The 20,089-nt window shown below is 43.7% G+C and overlaps 1 protein-coding gene across 1 annotated transcript; it reads left to right on the forward strand.

Annotated features, from left to right (window-relative positions):
• The first annotated feature begins 252 nt into the window (after positions 1-252).
• Positions 253-4,147, forward strand: LOC143296263 (uncharacterized). Its single transcript, XM_076608100.1, has 3 exons — positions 253-1,374; positions 1,825-2,447; positions 4,067-4,147. The coding sequence occupies exons 1-3, from the start codon at positions 339-341 to the stop codon at positions 4,145-4,147; spliced, it is 1,740 nt and encodes a 579-aa protein (XP_076464215.1). The 5' UTR covers positions 253-338.
• The last annotated feature ends 15,942 nt before the right edge of the window (positions 4,148-20,089 follow it).

The following is a 20,089-nucleotide window of genomic DNA, read 5'->3' on the forward strand; positions in this document are numbered from 1 at the left end:
TGGCCATAATTAGGTCTCCCGCCGAATGGAATGACTTCTCTAAACTGTTTACCTATGGGTACAATTATACCATAGGACTTATTGGTTTATTTACTGGAACTGATGATTCACTTTATTTTTACAGACGTACATTAAAATGGGCTGATGGATCTTTAGCTATTGTGAATGTATCGGATAAGTCTTCACGTCGGGTATCGTTATCAAGTGATCTTTCAGTTGCAGGGTGCTTCTTCGTAAGGTTTTTGGGTGAACTCCTAATCACAGGAAGCAATGGGGCGTGCACTTACGCAGACTTTGTCAGTGCTTTTTGTCAGTATTCTGTTCAGCTGCCAAAGAAGATGGACGAGAAAACATCTGTGGATTTCCCTGTGCTGTCCTTACCTTGGCCACACTTCTATTCACAGAACAGATCGTATATTCCATGTCTTGATGGGCACGTGACCCACGACTTTCTGTACTGTGATGAGAAGAGCGCATGCATGCATGAGAACAATGTGAAGAATTGCAGACTGTACAATGCCAGAGGCACGAGACAACAGCCCGGTGACAGTGGTTCCACAGTGGCCATGTTCCCCTGCACGGACGGCAGCACACTGCCCTACACCTTGGTCTGTGATTTCAAGGACGACTGTTGGGATGCGTCGGATGAATCGTTTTGTATCCACAGTCATGTGTGTCCAGGTTTCACGTGTAACAACGGTCAGTGTGTTCCCAAGGAAAAACGCTGCGATGACTACAAAGATTGCTGGGATGAGTCTGATGAGATCTGTAATTCACGCAACATCTTTTATTTCCAGCCTCCCGTTTGGTATCCTCCCCCTGTGGTTATCAACTTCACGAGCAGCGGACACGTGTTACAACAGCCAATGGATGTGTCTGGTTCAGTGTGTCCACAGACTCATTTTTCATGCTCTGGAGGCTACTGTTTTCCTGTGTATGTGTTTTGCAATGGTGTGGTGGAATGTCCTTTCGGAGAAGATGAGACAGGATGCTGGGATCACCAGTGTCTGGGTTTCTACAGGTGCAGATCATCTCGGGTGTGCCTGCACCCTGAGCAGTTGTGTGACGGGTGGCCACAGTGCCCGCAACGAGATGACGAATGGCTGTGTGAGGCCACGTGTCCTCCTGGCTGCCGCTGCCAGGGCTGGGCCTTCGTCTGTTCCACACCTTTCTCTGTCCATTCCTTCCCTCACCTTCGTTACCTTGATGGCAGCCACTCTGGCATGAAACCTCACAATATCCTAAACACCTATCTGATATGGCTGCGGCTGTCATCGTGTGGTCTGACCCAGGTGAAAGGAATGAACCTGCCCAATCTAAAAGTTTTAGATTTAAGTCACAATTTGTTGACCTCTCTGATTTTTGACGTCTTTGGTAGGTTACATAATCTTAGAGAATTGTACTTATCAGCTAATTCTCTATCATCCATTACACAAAATCGTTTGGCATCGACCCGGCAATTTTTGCACACTCTGGACCTGTCTGACAACTTTGTCAAGAAATTGCCATCAATGCTGTTCCACGACTATTCACAGGTTCAAAAGCTAAATGTTTCTTTCAATGAAATTGATCATTTGGAAAAAAGCGATTTTCACTTTCTGTTAGATCTGGTTCAGTTCGATGTTAGAGGAAATCCTCTCAGTCTCTATCAAAACAATTTGCTACAAAACTTAACTCATTTGAGAGAACTCAGTTCTGATGAATACCAATTATGTTGTCTGGATAATTTAAGGGTTTCATTTTCTGTTCTTGGTACTTGTGTTGCTCCAAATAATATAATTTCCTCTTGTGATGATCTTCTGAAGCATGAATCTGTTCGGGTAGTACTGTGGTTTGTGACAATGATCATTTTAACGGGAAACGGAGTTTTTGTCTTTGCTCGATTATTCATACGAAAAACCGCACTACTGAATGGCTTCAACATATTGTTAACGAACATCAATGTGGCTGATCTACTGATGGGTGTGAGTTTCCTTTCCATTGTGACTGCAGACCTGGCTTACAGGGGTAACTATAACTCGGCAGAGGCTGTGTGGAGATCAAGTCCCGTGTGCCTCGCAGCAGGCTTTTTGTCCTTACTGTCCAGCCAGTGTTCGCTGTTCCTCACCTGTTTGTTCCTGCTGGAGCGCCACATAGCACTCCGTACTGTCCGCGTCAAACTGCAGTTCACTCCTCGATCCACTGCTGTGTTGTCGGGCGTCGTTTGGTGTCTGGCCATCTTCGTCAGCGCCGCCTTCTTACCAATGACGTCACGACGGACACTGCACAGCCACAACGGCATCTGTGTCTCCATGCCGGTCCTGAAGCAGAGCCTGTTCCGCACAGAGTATCCTTTCAAAGTGAGAACCGTTTTCAACTGCATTCTGTGCTCATTCGTGGGCGTTGGGCTCAGCTACACCCTCTGGCTTCTGCGTCCTGGGTCAGAGGTGGTTGGTTCTGGGTCACAGGTGAGTGATTCAGCTCAAGTGGTGACACACGTGACCCGAACACGGCGAATAAACCCTGTTGTTTTCATGGAGTTCCTAGTGCATTGCGTTATCGCAGTGCTTTGTGTTGTTGCTCTGGAAGGCGATTTCTATCAAAATAAGGACGAAGCCAAGGTTTTAGCTGCTACACTCATTCTTCCCCTCGGTTCTGCTGTCAACCCATTGCTAATCATTTGGAAGGTTTTCGTGGAAAAGCAGAGAAAAAGAAAAGAGGAACAATTACTGCAGAGACTTAAGTCTCAACTTTTCTCTAAAAAGACAACCTGCATCTCAAACAGTTAAAATGCAGAGGAGTATTTAACCTAAGTATGGCGTGACCTTTGTAATGATTATGTGTGCAATGATCAAAGGTTTTGCTGTGTGTAGCTGAGAGATTAATTCTGATAGTCAAGACTGAATCAAACAATTTGGCTCCTTCAATTCTGAACAGTGCATGCAACTTCAGAGATGTTAAACGCGTCTCACTGCTTCATATACAAGTATATCAAAGGTACGCAATAGCAACATAAGATACTTCCTCAATATTAGAATTGCAAACAAGTAGTTCCCGGTCCGTTCATGTACACTCCATTTGACACGGCAACAAAGCAACTTTAATGCTACAGATGTGTAAAACACAAATTAGCAATCATTCGTGACTGATTGTCTTTTGATCACTAATGTTTGGTAGACTGACGGTCAGAAGATGTTATCTAGGTGTACTGTCTTCAGTCATGTGCCCAAACGTGGCTGACACGTGTAATCTTGCAGGTACATACCCGGGGTACTGTGGACACTGAAATGGCGCTGTGAAAGGTGCAGATGTGAGAGGTACAGATTCAGAGTCCTTCCCACGTTCTCTGGCACTGCTGATTCTCTCCCATCAGCTGTTCTGGTAGGAAGTGGAAGCTGTGCGTAACAGCTCACCAATGCACTCTGTCTGCAGCATGGATCTCAAGATTTTGTTGTTGTTTTTTCATGGATGGTAATGTTTCAGGCAGACTTTGATACAATCTTGTATTTCTTCTTCAGATAGTCTGTGATTCCTGGACCCTGTGAGTAGAGTAGCAGAGCACCTGCTATGGCAGGTGGAGCTGTCCATGTCAATCACGTATCCAGTCCAACAAAGCTGAGCCTTCATAATGATGGCCTCAGTGCTATCAAACCCTGTCCTGCCCAGAACTTCCAATTTCGCCACCTTTTCTAGCTATCTGAAACACATGACTGCTTGCAGGGTTCTCATGTGGAAACGTTTATTCATGTTGCTTGGAGAGTCATACAGGAGACTTGGAGAACAACCACTGTATACAACTTGATCTTCACTATAGGCCTGATGTTCTTGTGCTTCAACACACGTGAGCAAAGGCGACCCAGTGACTGACTCGCTTTGCTGATGCATGCAGCTACTTCTTTGTCGAGATAACCGTAAAACAACTGCTTCTGAGGAACCTGAAGTAGTCAACAACTTTTAGCTGCGTGTCCTCTACGCAGATATTGGGAGGTGGTTCTGACGATGGGTTGATGGAGAAACTTTCTGTCTTCCTGAGGCTGCTTGTGAATCCAAAGAGTCAACAGGCCTCTGCACCTCTATGACCTCTCAGAGGTCAGACTCTGTGTGCCATGAGGACACCATCATCAAAGAACAACGCCTCCAGTCACAGTCACTCAAGTGTCACGAATGAGGGTTAAATGGATGCTCCTGGCAGTTTCCAAGTGTGAGTAAATGTTTAAAACTTGTAAAACAGCATCATCAAGCAATCCAGAAACACACAAGAATTAGTCAATAAAACCTCATTTCTGCGATCAAACTGCAGATCGGAAAGTTATCAGAAAATGTGAAGACAGAGAAAACAAAACTGCCAATAATGTAATAAGGGAACTACTAAGAATGTCATATCATTTTAGAATGCTCGAAAAATATTGTAATTCAAAGTACACTGATACCAAGTAAATATCGATTACAGCCAGGTCAGAGGTTCTCCCCTGCTTCTGGTAACCATGTAATCCTGTGCTACCTGCTGCATGTATGGCAGATGGGGATGATTAACCTTGGCTGGTAGCTCATCTAAGTGAAGGAAAACACTGACTGTAAACCTCCACTGCCATGCGGCCAAACCCACACATACTAAAGGCTTGAGGAGTCAAACCAGAGAAAAATACATGGAGCAATGACCTGTATACGGCAATGACCTGGTAACTCCTGTGACGGCACTGGAACCACGTTTATTGGTTTCTGCCTTTCCATTGGACAATTTCAGCTATGTGGAGAGGGGACACCTGTGACATTGGTAACAGCCTGTCCTCCGTATCCCCCTACCTAGACTTTGAGCTGTGGATAGGACTCTCAAGCTTCTCTGTGTGGTGTCAACTCAAGACGGGAAACAGCAGTCTACTAGCTATAAGTCTCCTACTCGACTTGCACAGAGCTAGACGTCAGGGGCTGTTTCTGGCAGTGGTTGATTCCAACACGCCACCCACCTGAAGCTGGGTAATCCCCAGCCAAAAATGTGCTGTCCTGCCATAGTCTTTTAACTTTATTAGGGTGCATGGGGTCTCTGGTGAAAACCAACAAGCAGATTGTCAACTGTGCACCAGAAAGGTGGCAGAATGGTTAAGACGCTCAGCTGCCAATACAGAGAGTCCGTGAGGGTGTGGGTTCGAATCCCGCTCTTGCTCTTTCTCCCAAATTTGACTGGAAAATCAAACTGAGCGTCTAGTCTTTCGGATGAGATCATAAACTGAAATCTCGTGTGCAGCATGCACTTGGTGCACTGAAAAAGAACCCAGGCAACGAGAGTGTTGTCCTCTGGCAAAATTATGTAAAGAGAAATCTACTCTCAGAGGTACAGAAATATATAAGCATGCACTCAAGGCCTGACAAGCATGTTGGGTTATGCTGCTGTCAGGCATCTGCCTATTGTAGCAGAATTGGTGTAGCATACATGGATTTGTCTGAACGCAGTGACGCCTTCTTGAGATACTGAAACTGAAACCGAAACTGCACCAGGCAATGAAAATAAGAAAAACCCTGCCCCGAAGCTTGGTACTTGGGACATGAGAACAATGACACTGGGTTTCTCTGACGATCTGAGAGGCACGAACGACTCTCACAAGACAGCAGTCATTGACATGGAATTGAACAGACGGCAGATGGACATTGTCGCTCTCCAAGAAACTAGGTTCCCAGGATCAGGGTATGTGAGGGAGAAGGACTTCCTCGTGTTCTGGCAAGGGAAACCACCAGGGAGCATGGAGTGGGATGTGTGGTCAGAAACAGCCTTCTGGGATCTATCATCCCACCAAAAGAGGCAACTGGGCGAATCTTGATTGTCCAGCTCCACTCTTCAGTGGGATTATTCAGTCTAATCTGTGCAGCAACACTGAATTCCCCAGCACAAGCTGAAGACAGATTCTACAATTAATTTATCATTGTCAAAAGAATCCCTGAGTGAGAGCCACTATTCATCCTTGTTATTTCATCTCACAGTGGGGTCCAGTCACACCTACGGACCTACCTGTCTGGGTCAGTTTCATTTAAAACTTTACACTGATGGCTCGGTCCTGGATGATAGCAGTGCAGGATCCGCTTTTGTTATTCCTGGCCTAAAAACAGAAAAATCATATTATCTAGGTAAGGGACATTCAAATTTTACCGCTGAATTGGTGGCCATCCTTATGGCTTTAAACGATCTTGTTGATATACCAATGATAGTAAGTAATATCCTATTTTGTACTGATTCTCAATCCGGTTTAAAAAGTTTGCTCCTTTTTGAGAATAATCAAAGAGAAGATTTATTGTTTGAAATTAGGTATTTATTGCACTCCCTATTTGTGAAGGGTACAAATGTTGATTTTTGTTGGATATCATCCCATAATGGATTCCTTTATAACGACCAAGCAGACAGGGCAGCAAGAAGGGGAGCAAAGAATCATAAAGATAGTATAAAAGTATATTGCCCATTGTCATACAAGGAAATAAGCAATATACTAGAAAGAGACTTTTATAGGTGTTTGAATTCAAGTCTAAAACCTCGTCAGTTGACTCTCTCAGACTTTGGTCTGATTCGCAGACCAATTCCGAGCTTAGCTCTCAGACTATTAAATTCATTACGGACCAAGTATTGTTCTAATGTGAAGTGCATATGCTTTAGTAACCTGACAATTAAGCATATAATTTTTTTACTGTAGCTTGATGAAGCCTTATGTACATGAAAGTGTGTCTTCACAAGTGAATGAGAACGATGTTTTTGACTTTTTGCATTCATTATCAGTTGTTTCGCTTGTCAGTTTAACGACTTCTCTTTTACGAAGTCCTTTAAGTAATTTCCTGTAATTGTATTTAGAAATTCTTTTTCCAATTTCACCTTCATTTGCCCAGTTTCCCCCAACCCTCCAGTCATTCACATCTCCCACCCCCTCTAACCGATAATACTCAAATGTATTCATAAATACTTTAACAAAATGTCTTCAATCACCGATCGGTGATGAGACATTTTAAACAAAATTCCTCCTCGAAGTGCTGTAAATGGACACTCAACACTGAACTACATGAAGTGCTCTGCTTCTGCTGGAGAATAAGTGAAGTGCCACAAAACAGGAGGGACGCCAACATCGTCACATTGCACAAAAACAAAGAGATGACAGGAGCAACTGTTATACCTGCACACATCTCTTTCCTCATCGTCCAGCTGGAGTCGCACAAGAGAGACTCTAAGTAATTGCAGAGACAGGGTCCCTGACAATAATCCGAGCATGGTTTCCTAGCCAACAGGTCCATCATCAACATGGTCTTCCCTCTCAGACAGCTACAGAAAAAAATATGACCAGGCATTGATCTGTTCAGGAAGGACAGCATCTTTGAGATCCTCCCCAACACTGGATGCCCACCTGAGCTCTAAAGTATTATCAGTGAGTTAAATGAAGACGAGGCCACTGTGGTCTTTGATGGCTCCACATCACCTTCGACATTCGAAGTGGAGCGAAACATGTTGCGTCCTCGCACACACCCTGTTTGGGGTATTCTTTGCCGTTTTGCTAGAGCACGCCATCGGATCTGCCACAGAAGGCATCCGTCACTGGATTAGGCCAGACAAAAAGCTGTTCATCCTCTACAGACCAAGAGCGAAGGCGAAATGCCAGACTTCCTCTGTTGACAACACTGCAGTCACTGTTCATTCAGCTGAAGACCTTCAGCAATTCATGAGCCACTTCAACAATGCTTGCTGAGACTTCGGATTCACAATCACCCTGAAGAAAACACAGGTCATCGTGATGTGCCATTTTTGTACAGTGAATGATACGTGAGCGGTGAATCGTTTTATCCCATTTTTATAATTATACATTTAAATTGATATACATGTTGTTTTTTATTGTTGTTTTTGTTGTTTGCTTTGTTTTTGTTATTGTTTTTTTTTCTTTGTTTTTTTTTTTTTTTTGTTTTTTTGTTTTTGTCTTTTGTTTTGTTTTCTTAAAGCGCGGTGAGCCTGCTCTTGAAAACAGAGAACAGCGCTATATAAACCTCCACTTTATAATTATTATTACTAAGACAGGGTGTGGACTCTCCACACAATATCAGTCTCTTACCATGAACTGGATGTTGTCCATTGCTTTGTGTACTTGGGTTCTCAGACTTCCTCACTCTTGACACCGAACTAAACAAGCGTATCGACAAGGCAGCTACCACCATGTACATACTGACAAATACAGTAAGGACAAACAGAGAGCCAATAGAACACACTAAGATCCATGTTACAGGGTTTATGTCATAAGCACCATACTGTGCAGAGGCAAGCTCTGGATTCTGCGCACCTGCCAGAACCAAAACCTCAATGTCTTGCGCATGCGCTGCCTCTGATACACCCTGAACATTACCCGCCTGGTCAGACAAAATTCCAAACACCGTCCTGGGAAGAGCTGGAATCCTCAGCATGTACACCCTACTGAAGAGACGCGTGTCCTTTCTCTGTCACATAGCACGAGTGGACGATAACTGGATTCACAAGGATCTCCATTACGGAAATCTGGTACAGAAGAAGACTTCTCACAGGCTGATCCGTATTGCGATCTAATGACGTCTGCTAGAAGAATCTTGAGACCATTGACGTTGACCTGACGACCTACGAATCTGTAGCCGTGGAACGATCAGTTTGGAGGCAGACGGTTCAGAAAGGTCTCTCCAAGTTCAAAGAGACGTTTACCCAGCATTCCGAGAAAATGCAGCTCCATGGTCTCCCGTCAATGAATGATGTCACATCATCAACAAGAGCCGTTTGTGTTTGTGAATTTTAGGTTTGGCTTTGAAGAAAACATTTTACTTCAAAGTATTTTCATTAAAAATAAAAATAGTTCGGGTGAGTAACTTGCCCTTACGAGTGGAACATACATGTAGATAACCTGAAATTGGTTTAAAAAATATTTTCATTTATTCGAAATGAAAGGACACTGACGCTAGGAGAGTAAAGGGATGAACTGACAGTAAAAAGTGGTAACTCTCCATTTACAAGGTACACAACTTCAAGTCAATGCTGCTCATGCTACCGATTCAGCTAGCACAAAGGTATGTAAAAGGTACATTGGAACGAACCCAGACACTTCATCAAAAAATGGAGCTCTGGGTTTGTCCTATGTACACATTAGCAGCAATGACAGAAGAAATGTGCAAACACAAATTAGCATTATTTATTCAAGACATTCATAACATTTTAACCCGAATGTGCCCTACAGAATATTTGCGGACAATATTATAGTTTTCAACGTTTATTTCATTATTATTTTTATGTTTGTTTCGTTTGACAGTGTAAAATGATTCAACAAACATGTATCGGTGCATGTATTGTTACTGTATCCTCCACTGTATTGCATTGTATTGTTCTTTTGTCGCAACAGATTTATCGCTGCTCTCTCCAGGCGGAGCATGTCGCCACAGTGTGTAAGCACCATTCACTTTTTGTACTTTTTTTCCGGCCTGCGAGTAAACATGATTTCTTAACAAAGTGGGTTTTTTCTATAGAATGTTGCCAGGGACAACCCTTTTGTTGCCGTGGGTTCTTTCTTCGCGCGCTAAGTGCATACTGCACGCGGGACCTCGGTTTATCATCCCATCCGAATGACTAGCATCTAGACCACCACTTAAGATCTAGTGGAGGCGGAGAAAATAATGGGATTTGAACCAGTGCGCTCAGATTCTGTCGCTTCCTAGACGGACGCGTTACCTCTTGGTCACCACTCCGCTTCACGCATGGGGACTGGGGTGAGCGGCATAAGGGTAAGGCCACTAAGCCGGCCAAAAAACTAGGGAAACAAAACAGAAAAGAAAAAGCCTGAATAATGTATATTGAATGGAATATGTCTTTAACCAAGTGTACCGGGTTCACAAGGAATACTGGAGCGGGTGGGGGGGGGGGGGAGGGACAGTACATTACAAGGTACGTACATAAATCGAAAATCATACACAAACACAGACACAGAAGAAATTAGGATGCATACAAGCGCACATCAGTACAAAAACTTGTGCATACTCACACATGCACGCACTGCACACACACACACACACACACACACACACACACACACATGCGCGTGCACACACACACACACACACTCCCACTCACACACACACGTTTGAACAGAAGCTGCATATTACGTATGGGTGGGGCTGATGACTGGAACTTCAGGTAGATGATTGTTGATTGCACAGTTCTATTTATCATACTGGATTTGTTCGAGAGACAGGGCATTGACTGCTTTGAGGAAAAATCTATTGGCGAAGCGATTGGTTTTCGTCCTTCTGTACCGCCGGCCAGATATTCAATGTATTCGCATTGTTCGACCAAAACTAAGGCGCGGAACAGATTGATTTAAAACATTTTTTTTTTTTTTAAGAAAGAGTCATGGTATATAGATGTCAAGAATGAAATTTCCATATCAAAATTGCGAAATATCTAATAAAACTTTTCAAACAGTGTCAGTCTAACGTACTGTTGAATGTAGAAGGGCACTTACATTATCTAATCATTAAATTTAGTATTTCGGGAAATTGCAATACATCTCTTCCCATATAAAAACAAAAACAAAAAAACCAGTGAAGCAGATCTATCATGTCTGCTCCTTTAAAAAAAAAAAGGAAGAAAAAAAAAAGATGCATTTCGTTCTACGTTATCATGTTTTATATGATATGAGTACAGCATTTTCAACCTACATGCCATTGCCAGTTTAGATTAATTTTGCATTTAAGTTAAGGTCCTATCTACCGTCTTAGAACAAACATTTAAATGAATTTCATTATCATCACCTATTTCATGTATTAGAATAACTGTTGTTCAGAATTGTTCTTACTGCTTGTGAAATCACCAACTGAGACTTACTTGACTTTGTTTCCTGTGACTAAAGTAACGCGTGTTTTGCTTATATCTCCATCACCAATGCATCAACAGTTTTCAAAGGATTGAAATTTCTTGTTTCTTCTTCTTGAATGATAAGAACGCGACACACACACAATCCGCTTCAGCCATTAGGTTTCAACCTGACCACATGGCTGACACGGCTCGTGGTGTGGAGCTGTTGAACGAACGATCCAGTGTGTCTGATAGTGATCATGTTTACATTGAACGATCCAGTGTGTCTGATGGTGATCATGTTTACATTGAACGATCCAGTGTGTCTGATAGTGATCATGTTTACATTGAACGATCCAGTGTGCCTGATAGTGATCATGTTCACATTGAACGATCCAGTATGTCTGATAGTGATCATGTTTACATTGAACGATCCAGTGTGTCTGATAGTGATCATGTTTACATTGAACGATCCACTGTGTCTGACGAGGATCATGTTTACATCGAACGATCCTGTGTCTGACGGTGATCGTGTTTACATTGAACGATCCACTGTGTCTGACGAGGATCATGTTTACATTGAACGATCCACTGTGTCTGACGAGGATCATGTTTACATTGAACGATCCACTGTGTCTGACGAGGATCGTGTTTACTTCGAACGATCCACTGTGTCTGACGAGGGTTATGTTTATATTGATTGTCATGCCTTCGGATGTCAAAAAACTGTCATTTAATATCAAGCAACTGAAAAACATTTTACTGCATTTTTGTAAACTTCACCGAAGCAAACCAAACGAAAAAAAAAGTCCATCCCATGCTTCAGCACTAAATACGCTGTAAACTTCTTGTTGCTCTGCTGTTTGTGTGTGCATGTAAATGTATGTCTTTCTGCATTAAGGACCTATACTCAAGGGCCCATGTCTCTGTTCTCACATAATTTCTGGAACTGCACCTCAGTATGTTCATGACGTTTTAAGCAAGTATATCCCTTCAAGGTCTCTCCGCTTTTATGCTGATGATAGAATCTTACGTGTGACCAAATTCAACAAACACATTGCGAGAGAGGTTTTAGGTTTTTTGCTGTACAAGGAATTCTCTGCCTTCCCCCAGTACGTCATTGTCCCTCACTCCCATCCTTTAGAACAAATCAAAAAACGATCCATTTTGAGCGGCCTCTGCACATTTGGGACACTCTGTTCCATGGTTTGTATTCTATGGTTCCACGTCTGTCTTCCACGCGTGTTCTGTTTGTCGATCATTGTGCCTCGTTGGCTCACGACAAGAACCATCTTCAGGCAATAGTCGACAATCTCTCTGAAACATCCAAGATGTTCTGCCTGACAATCAGCCTCGGAAAGACAGGAGTCCCTCTGCACTCTGCACCAAGGAGTGCCCCTCAACAGCCGTGCATTACCATCAGTGACACACAGCTGAATGGTGCTGATGCCTCCAGGTACTTGACCTGCACCATCCCTAACGATGGTTCCCTAGACAGAGTGATTAATGCCAGTATACACAAAGTGTGTCAGGCACTTGGCAGGCTGGGCATCAAAGTCTCACAACACAAGGAAATTCAATGTGACATTTATATCACTGCTCTACGGAACATGAACAGGCACACCAAACTGCTGGAGCCATTCTACAAACGTTCCCTGCGGTCAGATATTGGGATATGTTGGCAGGGTCGCACCAATAACCAAGAAGTCATGGAGAGAGCCGGTATAACAAGCGTCAGAGCCAAGATCCTCCAGGCCCAGCTTCGAAGGTCTGCCCATGTCAATCGCATGACAGAGTCCAGAATTCCCCAACACTTCTTCTGTGGGGAGCTGGCGCATGGCAGTTACAACCAGAGATACCCACAGAAGAGGTACAAAGATAACCTCAAAGTCAGCCTCAAAATGGGCAAACCCTCAGCCTTGGCAGCTTGAGACTGCCGCTGCTGACAGAAGTAGCTAGCGTGCCCTGACAAAGCCTGCAGTGAGGACACTGGAGGGAGGTCACCACCAGCGCCTTATGGCTGCTGGAGATCGGCGACACAGAGCTGCGTCTGCCCTGCCTGCTGGCATTCCATGCCCCACGAAAGGTGGCAGGATGGTTAAGACGTTCATCTGCCAATACAGAGGGTCCGTGAGGGTCTGGATTCGAAAGCCTGCTCTCTCCCTTTCTCTCACGTTTGACTGGAAAATCAAACTGAGCGTATAGTCATTAGGATGAGACGATAAACCGATGTCCCGCGTGCAGCACGCACTTGGCGCACTGAAAAAGAACCCATGGTAACGAGAGTATTGTCCTCTAGCAAAATTCTGGCACACAAATATATATGCACGCACTCAAGTCTTACTCTGATGTGGTGTAGCGTGTATGGAATTGTCCGAACGCAGTGACGCCTTCTTCTGAAACTGCCCCACCTGAACCCGCGTGCTTCAGACACTGGGATAGGAAGCCAAATGCGTGTCCACCGATGATGTCCATTGATGATGTCCACTGATGGTGTCCACCGATGATGTCCATTGATGATGTCCACTGATACTGTCCACCGATGATGTCCACTGATGGTGTCCACCGATGATGTCCATTGATGATGTCCACTGATGGTGTCCACCGATGATGCTCATTGATGATGTCCACCGATGATGTCCATTGATGATGTCCACTGATGGTATCCACTAATGTTGTCCACCGATGATGTCCACTGATAATGTCCACCGATGATGTCCATTGATGATGTCCACCGATGATGCTCATTGATAATGCTCACTGATGATTTCCACTGATGGTGTCCACTGATGTTGTCCACCGATAATGTCCACTGATAATGTCCACCGATGATGTCCATTGATGATGTCCACTGATGGTGTCCACCGATGATGTCCACCGATGATGCTCATTGATGATGTCCACCGATGATGTCCACTGATGATATCCATTGATAATGTTCACTGATGATTTCCACTGATGGTGTCCACCACTGATGTCCACTGATGATGTCCACCGATGATGTCCACTGATGGTGTCCACCGATGATGCTCATTGATGATGTCCACCGATGATGTCCACTGATGATATCCATTGATAATGTTCACTGATGATTTCCACTGATGGTGTCCACTGATGTACACTGATAATGTCCACCGATGATGCTCATTGATGATGTCCACCGATGATGTCCACTGATGATGTCCACCGATGATGTCCACTGATGATGTCCACCGATGATGTCCACTGATGGTGTCCACCAATGATGTCCACTGATGATGTCCACTGATGATGTCCACCGATGATGTCCACTGATGATGTCCACTGATGATGTCCACTGATGATGTCCACCGATGATGTCCACTGATGATTTCCACTGATGATGTCCACCGATGATGCTCATTGATGATGTCCACTGATGATGCTCATTGATGATGTCCACTGATGGTGTCCACTGATGATGTCCACTGATGATGTCTGTGTCACCAGCTTGTCGGCGGCTTCCATAAAGTTATTGTTATATTTATATGGTAAATACACATACGCACTGTTTTCATGAATACCATTTATCACAAAACAAACACAGCATACGCACGCATGCGTGTTTCCCCTTGCCACTTTCCCAAAACATTGTATTGCACAGGTCCTTTTCTTCACAGAAAAATAATTTGATAATCGACCACAGCGAGCATTTTTATGGATCATCACTCATCATCGTGGCAAATGGTTTTATAAAGCACAGAAAATAAGCGTAAGAAAAAAAAAAAAAAAAAAAAAAAAAAAAAAAAAACACGACGTCCGGAAAAGGACAAGACACCTGAAACAGCTGTGGGAAATTGCTTCCAATCCCCGTCGTTAGTGTAAGCGTGTAATACAGAGCAATAATCATTATTCGGGAGACGGGTGTGCCTCCCTTTGTTGGTTTTGTTTGTTCAAACCTTTATCCCCCGACTTCCCTCCCTCCTTTTCCGTCTGTCTTCGTTCTTGGAACTCACTTTCTTCTTCTTCGTCTTCTTCGTATTCATCTTGTTCTTGTTCTTCGCCTTCTTCTTTTTGATGTTGAACTTTGGTTGCTCTTTTGTGTGTGTGTGTGTGTGTGTGTGTGTGTGTGTGTTTGTTTTGTTTTACCGTGCTCTTTCGACTCACACTTGATCGGCATTTCAGGAAGTCTTTGGATTGTGATTTTTCTCCCGTAGAGACTGGGAACACCACCAGACAGAAAGTGGTGTCTCCAGGTCTCCTACAGTGGGGAGTGACTCACTGACATTGTCCAGACAGCTGACCAGTCCACGGGGAAGGAAAGTCCAGTCCTTTGGAGGGGAGTGAGGGGCTGGGGCATATGCTATGGCTCTCTCCCTCGTGGAAAAATCAAATGACCTACAGGTTTCTGTCGATTGAAGGGTTTATGTTCCTTTCACTCCTAATTCCCCCCCAACTCTCCCACCCCCTACATTTATGTTTTCATTTTTGACTCACTTGTGTAAACAAAATGAGTCTGTGTTATAACCCCGTGTTCGGGTGTGTGTGTGTGTGTGTTAAACTTTAACATTGCTATTTTCTGTGGAAATACTTTGTCCATCAACTGATACCAAATCTGGCTTAAAAATCGTACGAAAAAAATCTTCACAGTCGTACCAGTAAGAGTTTTTAAGACTCCTGAATTAAGCCGTGTTTCCTGTATCATTAACGGTTTATTTCGTTGAGGCCATTTCCGGGATTCCGAAAACACCGTATTACCGAATCCCAGTTGCAGTGGCGTTGGCGATGCTTCGTGAGTGGACGGTGTGACCTCGATTTTCTTGTCACTCGCAATTGAATGGAAAGAAATACAAATTCTGGACAGAACGCATACATTGACACAGACTACATCATCGACGTGTTTACTGCATATAAATCTTTTGAAGTGGATATTCATTTGACTAGAATGAACAACAACAACAAAAAAAAAAAAAAAAAAAAAAAAAAAAGAAGAGAAATTGAATCGACCGTGTCGTACTTTCCCGGCGCGTGTAATTCAACCTGTACATCTATGTAGATCCAGAGAAAAACGGCTAAATGCTGCAGTGTGATTGCGGCGAAAGCCACGTCTCCTTTAAACATCTGTGTATAGCCACGTCTCCTTTAAACATCTGTGTAGATCCAGAGAAAAACGGCTAACTGCTGCAGTGTGATTGCGGCGATAGCCACGTCTCCTTTAAACATCTGTGTAGATCCAGAGAAAAACGGCTAACTGCTGCAGTGTGATTGCGGCGATAGCCTCGTCTCCTTTAAACATCTGTGTAGATCCAGAGAAAAACGGCTAACTGCTGCAGTGTGATTGCGGCGATAGCCACGTCTCCTTTAAACATCTGTGTAGATCCAGAGAAAAACGGCTAAATGCTGCAGTGTGATTGCGGCGATAGCCACGCCTCCTTTACCGGGGACTTTAAAGAATTCTTAATTGCCCATAAATGATTTTTTAATGCCCAAGATACACCAATATGATTTAAACAGCGTTATCACCGCAATCGAGTTGTCGCCCTTAAAAAAAACAATAGTGCAGTGTGTAAGACAATTAGTTCCCACTCAACATACCGGGTTCGAATCTGCGCTCAGCCATTTTTTGTTTTTAACCCAAAGCTTTATAATAACAAATACAGAAAACATTTTAACGATTAAATTAATGTTGTTTTTTTAAGTGTATAACAAGTGAGTCTAGAAGGCCTTGCCTCTGTTGTTTTGCTCTTGAAAGACTCTTTGTAATAGCGTGTTATACCAGAAGCGTTCTCAACCTGGACCTGTTTTCCACCGTTATCATGTTATTCACTGTCATGAACTTTCTGTTTTCTTTTCGGTTATTGGGTGAAGAGTGAACTGACATGGCAACAACAAAGTACCAACAAAATCAAATGCGATTTGGAGGTTGAAAGGAAGGCCAGATGGAAAGATGTGTTTTTGTGTACTGGTCAGAGATGCGATGGCCTTGTTGACATATCGTGTCTCCTTTCTTTAAAGCGATATCATTGCGTCGTGCGATAAGTATTATCTATGTATGTATATACCCCCCATATATATATATATATATATCGAGATAGGCAGATACATACATACATACTAAATAAAAGAAAAATTACATACATAATATATACATACATACATAAGAAAAGAAAAAGAATAACTTCATTATCTCATTAAATCAGAGAATGTGTCTGCCTATTTTAGAATGTCAGACAGACAGCGTCTCTCTCCGTCCCTCTACATGTGTCTGTGTCTACGTCTGTCTGTCTGCCTGTTTCTCCGTCTATCTGTCTATCCACCCATCCATCTGTCTACCTGATTGTAATTGTTCAATGTACTTAAAAGAAATTCTTTACATTCTGCATTTGTATTTGAATCAGTTCGGTGTTATTATTGACTTTTGTACAAGTACACAAGCTGATAATTGTTACGCTACTTGATCTTCGCATTTTGAGGTTGTTGTTGTTGTTGTGGCTTGTGGGTTTTTTTTCTTTTGTTTTGTTGTTGTTGTTTGTTTTGTTTTCTTCCTTAAACCCACCTTCTTCCTTGTTTCTTCATAAATCTACTTCGCCATCATTTCTCATCTGCTCCTTCTCCTCCTCCTCCTTCCCCTCCTCCTCCTCCTCTTTCTTCTTCTTCTGCTGCTCCTCCTCTTGTTGCTTCTGTAGTACATTCGCGTTCCTGTTACGCTATATTTTTACCACAAGTAGTAATTGTAAAGTGCTTGCTGTGATAGCTTACGTGTGTATCGTTTTTTTCTTGGTTATATCTTTAGTTATTTCTGAATGTAACTGGAGACTAAATAAAAGCTATGTACTCATTAACCTCCACTGATACCTGTGTGTGTGTGTGTGTGCGTGTGTGTGTGTGTGTGTGTGTGTGTGTGTGTGTCAGTAAGACAGACACCTACACGGACTCAGCAAGAGAAACTGAAAACACAGAAACAGATACGCAGAGAGGGAAAACTAAAAGACGTGTTCAGTTTACCTGCAGTGTGTCGGAACTTGAATTCACACAATTCTCGTCGTTCACAACTTTCGTGTCGAAGACATTACACACGTGTGTTTCTTTCTGACTCACAGTGTGTTTGCTCTCCGACATCAGTCGATGGGACGCAACCCAGGTTAGGACAACAAAAACAGGTATCACTCGTGGTAGCATTGTTGTGTCCCTTGACCTGGTCCTCTCATTGCACTGAGTGCGTGCGTGCGTGCATGTGTGTGTGTGTGTGTGTGTGTGTGCGTGTGTGTGCGTGCGTGCGTGCGTGTGTGTGTTTGTGTGTGTGTGACACGGACGATATATATTTCGTTGTGTATTGCACTCATTGTATTTTCATTGCCCAAAGGAAATATAGTTGTTGTCGTGTAGGATAGTGTAGTGTAGTGTAGTGTAGTAGTGCAGTGTAGTGTCGTACATCACTGACACAGAGTCACACAGACACACACAGATTGAATATAAACCAATATAAACCAATTCAATCAGGTTGTTTCTGGGCTGGTGTTTCAAAACGTTCTTTGCTTTGACTGCCTTCCGCGTTTCCCCCGAAAACGGAGTGTGACTGCCTACATTGCGGGGCTAAAAACGGTCATGCACGTAAAAGCTCACTCGTGAAAAAGAGTGAACTTGGAAGTCGAAGCCTTCAAACGAAGAAGAAACCGTGTTGCACGTGTATTTCCAGACGTTTTCTGTGCCGACATCAGTCCCAGGGAAACAACGTCTGCTCAAATATTTGAAACTGGTTAACTTGTGGTTGTTTCCCTTTGACCATTCCTTCCATTTCAAAGGCACTTTTCGTGGGTTAATTTCCACCTGCTCGTCCATAGTTTTCAGTTCAAATGTTAGCCCCGACGGACAGTGGGGATATGGAAATGAAATGCTGAAAAGTGAAATTGAGCAGGATAATTGGAAATGCACTATAACTGCCTATGTCAATGACTTCAGTTGAACGCAAAATATTCACTTCTGACAAGAATGACAGCAAAGTGATTGACATCAGAGACTGACATAAGATTACAGCTGGGTCAGCAGTAAAGTGAGATCTGTGTGATCAAAGGTTTCTCCACTGCAATGGGAACTCATTTATAGCTTAATCTTTTGCGAAGGACTATGACTCTCTGGGAGTCAAGAGTGCAGTGGCTCTTAGTGCTGCAGCCTTTGGGGCTTTCCCTTTTGTTGTCGCGGCGTTTGTTAAGTTGGCATTCATGTGTGTGCCTCCACAGCAAGTTTGCGCTACGTGTCACTGCACTGTTTTCCTGTAATAACTTTGGTAAATAACCCATTGGCAGATATCAATCTAGATACATTTGGAAATGTCGTGGGGGCAAGCATAGCACGATTTCATCGAAGATACACGATCACAGCCTTAGAAACTACAACCAGGTAGCAGACGACTTCTCAACAGACTGACGGCCGGATACGAGGAACAATAATTATGGCGTCCACTTGGCTTCAGCTTTCCTGGCCAATGAGCTATCTATGTATTTTTAGACCAGTGAGCGCAGGCCGTTACCCTGATTGCAATTAGCGGAGTCACGTGACAGTGGACCGTGCGTGTCACGTGCCTCAGGTTCACACCAAGGGCATGTCAGGGTGAAGCAATGCCTCAGTCGTTCTTTTGGTTTTCAGGACTCCGCTCGATTTTCCGCCTGTCACACTGGTGGTTATCTGAAAGTGTAACGTCCTCTGTACCCCCCCCCCCCTCCCCCTTTCCCCCTCTCTCTCTCGCTCCCTCTCTCTCTCTCAGTTTCTCTATCGCTCTCTCTCTCTCCTTTAACAATTAATATGCATGCTGTATTGATATAATGATTCCCCCATTTGTTTCATTATAAATTTTTTCCCCTACGAGGGCTGGATGAATAAAAGCATTGTCTTGCTTACTCTATTACCCTCAGAAAATAAGAATTGTTCAATTCAGTGCAATTCAATTCAGTTCTCTCTCTCTTTCCTCTCCCCCCCCCCTCTCTCTCTCTCTCTCTTTCTCCCCATCCACCATCTCTCTCTTTTTCTGTCTCTGTCTGTCTCTGCCTCGCCCCCCCCCCCTTTCCCCGACAACCCCCCCTTTTTTTCTCTCTCTTCTCATCCTCCACTCTCTCTCTCTACCCACCTAGCCCCCACCCCCCCACACCCCCGCCCCTCTCTATCTCTCTCCCCATTCCCTCTCTCTCTCTCTCTCTCTCCCAATGATAAGTGTCTCTCGACGCCCGAGGACCAGAGAAGCTTACCTTCACTCACTCTGTTGCTCGTTGTGTGTGTGTGTGTGTGTGTGTGTGTGTGTGTGTCCACCACTTCCCTGCAAACACCATTAATCTCCCACCT

Source organism: Babylonia areolata, chromosome 21 (assembly GCF_041734735.1).
Source record: "Babylonia areolata isolate BAREFJ2019XMU chromosome 21, ASM4173473v1, whole genome shotgun sequence".
Classification (NCBI taxonomy): Eukaryota; Metazoa; Mollusca; class Gastropoda; order Neogastropoda; family Buccinidae; genus Babylonia; species Babylonia areolata.

Coding starts and splice junctions, on each gene's coding strand:
- LOC143296263 (XM_076608100.1), top strand. CDS start 339: ATGGACGAGAAAACATCTGTGGATTTCCCTGTGCTGTCCTTACCTTGG. Junction 1,375..1,824: donor TCTGATTTTTGACGTCTTTG/GTAGGTTACATA, acceptor CTGTTCGGGTAG/TACTGTGGTTTGTGACAATG. Junction 2,448..4,066: donor TGGTTGGTTCTGGGTCACAG/GTGAGTGATTCA, acceptor ATGACCTCTCAG/AGGTCAGACTCTGTGTGCCA.